This window comes from Eurytemora carolleeae, unplaced genomic scaffold (assembly GCF_000591075.1).
Source record: "Eurytemora carolleeae unplaced genomic scaffold, Eaff_2.0 scaffold1564, whole genome shotgun sequence".
Classification (NCBI taxonomy): Eukaryota; Metazoa; Arthropoda; class Copepoda; order Calanoida; family Temoridae; genus Eurytemora; species Eurytemora carolleeae.
In genome coordinates this window covers 138-9,578 of record NW_019397609.1, presented here as the reverse complement: position 1 = coordinate 9,578, position 9,441 = coordinate 138, and the positions used below count along the sequence as shown (strand labels likewise).

At 30.9% G+C, this 9,441-nt stretch overlaps 2 protein-coding genes across 2 annotated transcripts; both read left to right on the top strand.

The window, feature by feature from the left end:
• Nucleotides 1–3,282, top strand: LOC111715167 (neuronal calcium sensor 2; the record flags this gene model as incomplete). Its single annotated transcript, XM_023490442.1, is given in 4 exon segments — nucleotides 1–60; nucleotides 650–700; nucleotides 1,611–1,688; nucleotides 3,236–3,282. Coding segments are annotated over 4 exon segments (224 nt in total), but the record flags the coding sequence as incomplete, so codon positions are not given.
• Nucleotides 3,283–3,648: 366 nt separating this feature from the next.
• On the top strand, nucleotides 3,649–8,648 carry LOC111715166 (neuronal calcium sensor 2). Its single transcript, XM_023490441.1, has 4 exons — nucleotides 3,649–4,752; nucleotides 5,699–5,756; nucleotides 6,406–6,475; nucleotides 7,017–8,648. The coding sequence occupies exons 1-4, from the start codon at nucleotides 4,703–4,705 to the stop codon at nucleotides 7,064–7,066; spliced, it is 228 nt and encodes a 75-aa protein (XP_023346209.1). The 5' UTR covers nucleotides 3,649–4,702; the 3' UTR covers nucleotides 7,067–8,648.
• The last annotated feature ends 793 nt before the right edge of the window (nucleotides 8,649–9,441 follow it).

The following is a 9,441-nucleotide window of genomic DNA, read 5'->3' as shown; positions in this document are numbered from 1 at the left end:
AGAGATTAAAAAATGGGAAATTCCAACAAGAAGAGCCCCACTACAAAACTGACAAAACAGGTTATATGAAAAATCTCATCCTCTTCTCATATTCATAAATGTAGGGTTTAGAGATGATATATTTCTTCCACTCATGAGTGTCTACAGATATTATCTTGTTTCTCTCTACATCTTATAAGATATATCGCTAAAAACTCTAGTAAAGGGATAAAAATCAACCTTCAGATTGTCATAGTTAAAGGAATTGAAGGTCGTCATCAAACTCCTTTTTGGGTAACACAGTCCCTTTCCTTGTTAAACACATTTATGATGGTATTTGAAACTCATTAATCTCATTATTTACCCTTCTTAATTATGTTGTTAATTCTAACTCTTTCATCCCTAAAAACGAAGAAAAAGAAAAACTCTAATTTTCTTTTTGTAATTTTTAGCAGAATTATAAATTTTTAATTCTTACAAATATTCGTTAAAAATGTATACAACAAAATTTCTCCGATATTTTACCAACGTGGGCGGCTTCTAAGATTATCTTAAAATAACCCAATTTTCCCCAAAAAAGGAACCCCCCCCCTTTGACATTTTTCTGCAGTAATTTAAATATAAATATTAGTAAACAATAAGGCTAACATAAGATCTAACTATTTTGCAGGATATCGAGTATTTGAAAAAACACACTAACTTCCAGGAGGAGGCAATAAAGGTAAAGTTTTTATTTATTTTTAACTTTATCAATTATTTATTTAAATTTTTTATGAAACAAATTTATTGATACATGTATTTAATGAAGAATGCAGATTATAATTTTTCCAATCTTCTTGTTTTCTGGCTGTCCTTCTTTGCAATCTTCTTGTTTTCTGGCTGTCCTGTTTTGCTCCTTTAAATTAGCTGCTTATCCCCCCCCCCCCAGGATGGATAATATGCAGTTTCGATAGCTGACCAGGCAATTTGTAGTATTTCAATATTTATGTTTTTTTGTATTTAAAGGGATTTTTACTTGTGCTGTGATCATCCCAGGATGGATAATATGCAGTTTCGATAGCTGACCAGGCAATTTGTAGTATTTCAATATTTATGTTTTTTTGTATTTAAAGGGATTTTTACTTGATCAAAATGAACATATTAACCCACTAGCTGAAGAACCCGGCGTTGGCCGTGAAAAAAAAAATTGAAAAAAAATGTTTGAAAAGAAAAATTTAAAAAAAAATAAATTTTGAAAATAAACATCCCCTCAGTCTTAACCGTCTAGTGTGCCCACTAAGTGTTTGACCCAACGTGCTTTATTAGTGACCGAAGATGTCAAACAATTAACCAAAAAAAAAATTATCTGCTAAAAATTTTCCAATATATGATAATTTGACGGTTGAAAGAAGAAAAAAGCATAAATTATATAACAAGAATTGTAATTGAGAAATAAGAACACTTAAAAAAGTTAAAAAAATAAATTCTTTTTTACTAATTTTTTATGTAAAAAAGAAGAATTTTGTGGTACAGTGTACACGTAATAGTTACGTTTACTTGTAGTTTTGGAGATAAACTAGTAAAAGTAACTGTAAAATATGTTTATTTATTTCTAGTTAGCTGATTATAAGTAAGAATAACTTTATATTAAGGAATGGTATTATGGGTTTAGAAAAGATTGCCCAAGCGGTCAACTCAACCGTACTAAATTCATCTCAATGTATTCTCAGGTAGACATTAATATTTTTTATATAGAATTTTTCAATTCCGCAGTAATGCAAATTCCTTCCTCATCTCATACCGATCATTCACTTAAAAGTTATTCAAACCCCACTCCATTGTCCTAGCTGGCAGCTTTGTTTTTTTCCGGCTGGCCACTTTATTTTCCCTGCTGGCCACTTTATTGTCCCCGCTGGCCACTTTATTGTCCCAACTGGCAACTTTATTGTCCAAGCTGACCACTTTATTGTCCCCCCTGGCCAATTTATTGTCCAAGCTGACGACTTAATTGTCCCAACTGGCCACTTTATTGTCCCAGCTGGCCACTTTATTGTCCCAGCTGGCCACTTTATTGTCTCAGCTGGCCACTTTATTGTCCCAGCTGGCCACTTTATTGTTCCAGCTGGCCACTTTACTGTTCCAGCTGGCCACTTTATTGTCCCAGCTAGCCACTTTATTGTCCCAGTTGACGACTTTATTGTCCCAGCTGGCCACGTTATTGTCCAAGCTGGCCACTTCATTGTCTCAGTTTGCCACTTTATTGTCCCAGCTGGCCACTTTATTGTCCCAGCTGGTCACTTTATTGTCCCAGCTGGCCACTTTATTGTCTCAGCTGGCCACTTTATTGTCCGAGCTGGCCACTTTATTGTCCCAGATGGTCACTTTATTGTCTCAGCTGGCCACTTTATTGTCCCAGCTGGCCACTTTATTGTCCCAGCTGACCCCTTTATTGTCCCAGTTGACGACTTTATTGTCCCAGCTGGCCACTTTATTGTCCAAGCTGGCCACTTTATTGTCTCAGCTGGCCACTTTATTGTCCCAGCTGGCCACTTTATTGTCCCAGCTGGTCACTTTATTGTCTCAGCTGGCCACTTTATTGTCCCAGCTTGTCACTTTATTGTCCCAGTTGGCCACTTTATTGTCCAGTTCTATATCCAGTCACCCGGTGATAGCTAGTCATTCCTTGCATGGGATTATCATTATGTGGGGATTGAATCTCTAGATTATTCAATCTCAAAATATCCTCCAATTAACTCTTGACCAGGTGCAAAATATTTAATAGAGTAATTTATTCAATTTGTTCATTTCCCGTATTTTCTTTTAAAATGAAAAAATGAAGGAACGAGGGGGAATAGTTACGTCATAATTTCCTTAATACAACTCTTATTACATATTAAAGGATCAATAACGTTAAAAGTCCCAATAACAATATTTAAAACGCTGTAGGGGTTTTGATAAACAAAAATGATGTTTGAGAAATGAGTTTAACAGATTGCTTAATAATCTGCTCCACATAATTTTATGATAAGGGTTAATCTTCTAAAAAATTAATGTATAGGTTTTTTTTCTTAACAAATATCCCTTATTTCAAATCTTTTTCTTGAATTCAATATTGTATTGGAAAAAAAGGTAAAAATTGTAAAACTTTTTTAAATATAAGTTTTAGTAAACTCCCATGATAAATTTAAACAATAAATCTATTTGTAAATATCTTGCTGGATGAAAATATTTCTTGATCGCCACAAAATTATCATTTTAATAAAATATTTTTCTCTAGGTTTTTCCGTCAGGGAATGCAGATGTATTTAGTCAACATGTTTTCAGGGAGCTTGAGCAAAAACATTTGGAAAACTTCATTTTTAAGAAAACTTGAATAACATATTTTACAGTGATTACCAGAAAACTCTGGAATAGGAAAGGATTTTTAGAATCAAGTTATAACTTTAGAAAGCCCAAATAGGTATAGTGCAATGTAAACAGACCCAATTAACTAATTTAGGAATTTATTACCCGTCTAGTAAAACTATTTGCTTTGCATCAAATACTTTTAAGTTTTGCTGTAGACATTCCTATTCTATTTTTTTCTGCTTATTACTTTTTATATAATGAATTATTTTAAAACTGTGTTTTAAAGCTGTGATCATTAAAATAATAATCAAAATAATAATCAAAATAATAATCAAAATAATAATCAAAATAATAATCAAAATAATAATCAAAATAATAATCAAAATAATAATCAAAATAATTGAGTCTAGAATCTACTCACACTGTATTTCCACCAGCCAAAACCAAACTTGATTTTTTCTCCATAAGGAAGTTCAGCCAATGTTCACATTTATTTAAAAAGGACATGTTCAGTTCTAAGATACTAGTTTGTCTAATTTGACAGTTTATTGTGAACGTATCTTGTCAATATATAATACCTTAGAACATATTGTGAACGTATATTGTCAATTTATAATAACTTAGAACGTTTTGTGAATGTATCTTGTCAATATATAATACTTTAGAACGTATTGTGAACCTATTGTCAATATATAATACCTTATAAGGTATTGTGAACGTATTGTCAATATATAATACCTTAGAACGTATTGTCAACGTATTGTCAATATATAATAACTTAGAACGTATTGTAAGCTTATTGTCAATATATAATATCTTAGAACTTACTGTGAAGGTATTGTCAATATATAATACCTTAGAACGGAATGTGTTCTTCTTTGTACATATAAGAATGGTGACCACCGTACTTTATGTAGTATATCAAAACGAAAAGATCCTTTTTTTAATTAAAACGATCCATTCCTAAGTATTTGGTGTATATACTAGGTTCCACAAAGAAGTTAAAAAGCCTTTAAAATCAGAAATACTTACGAGGAAGTTTGGTTTTGGCTGGTGGAAATACAGTGAAATACTTGAATTGTTTTTAACAAGGTTTAGTCTTTAACTTTTCGTATTATTCGCAACCTGTCAAATAGATTGTTTAAACTTTAATAAAATTGACCCGTATGTAAACAAAAAGATAAGTCAATCTTCTAATAGAAAACAGAATTTCATTGCGTAATTATATTTGCGTTGATTTCTTTTCAAAATTAACAATTAATATTTTTAACAAATAAACATTAAAAACAATAAAAACTAGAACTTTTAAAAATTAAAATTATCCGAAATTTTCTAAAAGAATTTGAAATGTTTAAGTTTGTTTATTCCTAGGGACAAACTCTCCTGGGCTTTCCGAATGTATGACGTGGATGGGAATGGATCGATAGATCTCGAGGAAATGGAAAGGTGGATTAATGTATTTAAAAGAACTAAAGACGTAATTTCAAATGTCTCGTCATTACGATTTGCAGCAGAACCCTTTAAAACTCTACCTAGGTTTCCAGCGAAAGAAAACTTTCCCGAAAAAAATGCGAAATTTTCGCGAAACGATTTCCCCATCATTTTGCTAGAAACCCTTTCTAAGTAAAAGTTGAGTATAAGTATTGTGGAAAAATGTTTTAGGATTCATTTGAGATAAATAATGGTATATAATAACTGAGTTGGAGTGTAAAGTTGACATTCAAAATCATCCAAATCGGTGGTTACGTTTTGAGAATTGATTTTTTTTAAATTGATAAAAAAAATGTAAAATAATGTCTTCAGTAAACTAATCAGATGCTTAGGAACACATTTCTCAATTGAAATTTTCTCAATAAATCAATGTTAGACTCAATTATTTCTTTTTCATCATTATATTGAATTTCTTATTCTTTATTGGCTTGTTTGCAGATATCTTCTAATTCTTCAAATGTCGTCTTTTCAATAAAAATTCCAGGAAATCTACAGAAAATGTTTACAGAAACCAATAACTAAATAAGATTACTTAATTTCGATGATGATAGTTATTTTCTTCTTATTTTTTTTCTCCACCTGTTCCTAAACAACTAATGAGTTATTACTATTATTACTACATTACATCGTCGTTATTAAATAATATTTTAAAAACCGATTCTCAAAATCATCCCTAAAAACGAACAATCTATGAGAATTTTAATGATTGAATTAGCGCTCTTGCTGAACAAATATGCGCCGTAAAAACGTCTCTATAGGTCTCAGATGATTCCTAACAAATTCTCCACAATACTACATTCTCAGTTCAACTGTCATACATTGACGGTCACTCCCTTGAAATGTATTTTATTCCTGTCAAATTTAAATATATTGTATTTTTCTATTTCATTATTTTGTTTAGAGTGATAAAAGGTGTTTATCTGATGTTGGGTCATAATGACAATGGACAAGCTGAACAGGTTTAATTTAATATGATATAATATAATAGAGTGATAAAAGGGGTTTATCTGATGTTGGGGCATAATGACAATGGACAAGCTGAACAGGTTTAAAACAATCACCTATGATATAATATAATAGAGTGATAAAAGGGGTTTATCTGATGTTGGGGCATAATGACAATGGACAAGCTGAACAGGTTTAATTTTATCACCTATAATATAATATAATAGAGTGATAAAAGGGGTTTATCTGATGTTGGGGCATAATGACAATGGACAAGCTGAACAGGTTTAATTTTATCACCTATAATATAATATAATAGAGTGATAAAAGGGGTTTATCTGATGTTGGGGCATAATGACAATGGACAAGCTGAACAGGTTTATCACCTATAATATAATAAACTTTGACTATTAGACCTTCTTAGTTTGAAAAATTATACTTAATTCCTTTGAGTATCTGGTTGGTTTCATAATCACGCAATTTTCAAAATGTATTCATTTAACAGATACTAGCTGAAGTGCCTGGCATTGCCTGGGGAGTTTAATAAATCGAATTTTAGTCTATGTTACCCCCAGGATACCCATGGGTTCCCATAAATTTCAGGCCAGTTTAATAAAGCTGTTTGGCCATTTTTCCCAAATTTAAAATTATTTGTTTATTTAGATATTTGCTCGGATGGACAAGGATGCTGATGGGAGAGTAACTGAAGAAGAGTTTATGAATGCTTGCTTAGGATTGTAATCAGTCAAACTTGATTTTTTTTTCAAAAGAAAGTTCAGCTTAATGCTTTTCCTGGGTTTCAGGACCTTCCCCTTCCTCCCAGGACAAAAAACGATCGTTTTAAATTTCAACTTATTGTGTTCAGACCTTAAACTGTAAATCTCTCAATATGTTAGGACAGGTTCAGAGGTGCCTTAAAGGTGGGGCGGAAGGGGGGGACGCCCCCCTCCTGCCTCTATTATTTTATTTTTAACAATTGCTTTAAAATAATTACCCCTTCTAACTTCAGACAATGTCAAGATTTCGACATAAAAATTACCAAAATTACCTTAATAAAATGCTAAGGGCGAAATCTTTCAATTACCCCCCCCCCTCCCCTGGAAAATATCGTACGCCACCCCTAGTTCTACATGTGTTTGCTATAGCTGGCCCAACGGCTTTACCGAATTGGCTAAATTTTGAGGGAGCCCATGGTAATCCAGGTGGTAACATAGGCTAAAAAAATCCACGACGATGCCTTATTTTTCAAATAAAAAGTCTGATCCCAATTTTAGTTGATTCTCAGCTGATGAGCCTCATCGCACCATCAGTACAACCCTTATAATATTTTTGAAAAAGCGAAATTTCATGTTTGACATTTTTTATTATTAATGACAATTTTATCTATAAATGTATCAATATTTGTGGCTAAATATTATGGAGACACTAAAAGAAGAGATTTAAGATTGTCAACATAGTTTTGAGTTTATGACTGCGCAGTAATTTTAAGTGTACAAAGAAATTTTAAATTTGACTTAAAAGTTCGAACTTGTTTTCTAACACCTGACTATTTACATTTTGTGTGAATGTTTACTCGGATTTGTCATATTTGTTATCTTTATGGGCTTCAGTTTATCTCTTACTAAATGTACAGGGTTACCATCAAAGGATGAGATTGTAAAGACGACTTAAAACCTGGAAATATAACGACCCCAAGTTTAATTATTTGTGGATGTGGTTTTTAATGACTTATTTAATGACTTGACAAAGAAAGAAAAAGCCGGGAATCATGAATATAAGGAAAGAGACAATATACATTTTAAACAGTCGTCTCTGAAGTCTTATCTTTTGTGGTGAACCCTGTATGTTAATTTCAAATTATCCTTTAAACTATATCTCACAAAAAAGTGTTTTGTTTGTTCAGCAAACTTGAAACAAACGATTAAATAGACTGCTGACGTAAATTCAAGTAACCCTCCATTGGATAGGAAGGTCTTTTGAGATTACGCTTACAGTCCCTTTAAGCAAATTAAATTTCTTAATTCCTACTTGCGTTTCATTGCAATATTTTTCTCTAGATAATTTAAAATTCGGTTTAAGATGCTCTAAACCTTCACAGAGTAAACAAATCGGTGTTTATAGTTCCACATTTTTTGAAAATATATTTCGGTCTGGGTTGGACCCTCGTCAGCTCTTAGATTTGTTCTTGTCATGAAGATTCAAAACAAAAATGCCGAATTCCATGAGTCATTGTTACATACAGTAATAACCAGAAAACGGTGGAATAGGAAGACGACATTAAAGTAATGTTTGAGTGTACTTGAAGTTGTTACAAAGAAGATAGTTGTAGAAGTAGCTTGTTTTGTGAAATAGGTCTGCTTGCAGTTGCACTGTACAGTTCCTGTGTCTCATATTCATTAATTGAGTCTTAAAGTCGTCTTCCTATTCCAGAGTTGTCTGGTTAATACTGTTTGCATATTATAATTATTAGAAATATCATTTTTAACAAATGAAACATATTTAACGGGTGGTTCATTTGTGTTACTAATTTCCAAAAAAGGGTAAAATATGTTTTGTTCAAAATCATCGAACTTTTTTACAATTATTTTTTAACCCTATTATTCAGGCTGACGTTTCCTTTTAACAAGATAAGCTTTTTTCTTATCGTGTTGTCATACAAATCTATTATATTTAATACATTTTTAAAAAGTCATTTGGCTTTAATTTGATTAAAGTAGAGCAAATCCAATTGCAAATCTGCAAAAAATTTATGCAAATTTGCAAAAATCCAAACATTCAGAGCAAAATCCAGTAATTTACGTCCCCCTCCCCTGTCGGAATAGGATTTAATTCCAATTCTAATATGTGCTAAGTTAATAAAAATGTATTATGTAAAAAATATATTTACACCTAGGAACTCTTACCTAGAACTTCGTATTTATAGTTTGAGGGTAGAAAACATTAGAAATTGGGAAATCTTTACTTTATTGTGATAAGTGTTTTGTTTCAGAGTATTGAATGATTCTAATGATGATTTTTATGCTATTTTCTCTCTCTTTTACCGGCAAAGTTTATACTTAATTTATTTTGAATTAATTTATATTCTTTTTGGGGTTATTATTTTCAAAAACTTTGTTTATTTTACCTAACGAAGAAACATGAATAATATTTTGTTTTTCTGTCAAAACTATTGATTTCTTAATATTCATAGAATAAAGTGCACATTCAGTATATATACTTCTAGTAAACAACCAGTTATAGTTATAATAATATTATTAAACTATAATTTTATAATAATATTATTAAACTACAATTTTATAATAATAATATGAAACTGCAATTTTATAATAATTTTATGAAACTGCAATTTTATATTTTTATATTATTATACTTCAATTTTATAACCTAATTTATGGAAAACCATTTAATTTGTAATATCTTTCAGTGATATGTTTCATACTCTTGTTTAGGCCTTGAAACATTTATTGCTGAATACATAAAAAAAGTCACAAACATTTTTATATAATCATTTGTCATTCGGATCCTCATTTTTGGAATCTTGTCAAATCCTGGATTAGAAAGAACAGTTCATTTTTAATCAATAAATGTATGAATGTAAAAACAGTGTTAATGAATAATTAAATAAATGAATAAATGAACAAATGAACAAATTAATAAATGAATAAGGTGAACAAATGAGCAAAATAATAAATAAATAAA

Bases quoted from the DNA above. Each gene is read 5' to 3' on its own strand.
- LOC111715166 (XM_023490441.1), top strand. From the start codon at position 4,703: ATGTATGACGTGGATGGGAATGGATCGATAGATCTCGAGGAAATGGAA. The intron at 4,753-5,698 runs GTGGATTAATGT...TATTTTGTTTAG, and splicing joins GATCTCGAGGAAATGGAAAG to AGTGATAAAAGGTGTTTATC. The intron at 6,476-7,016 runs GATTGTAATCAG...TCCCAATTTTAG, and splicing joins GTTTATGAATGCTTGCTTAG to TTGATTCTCAGCTGATGAGC.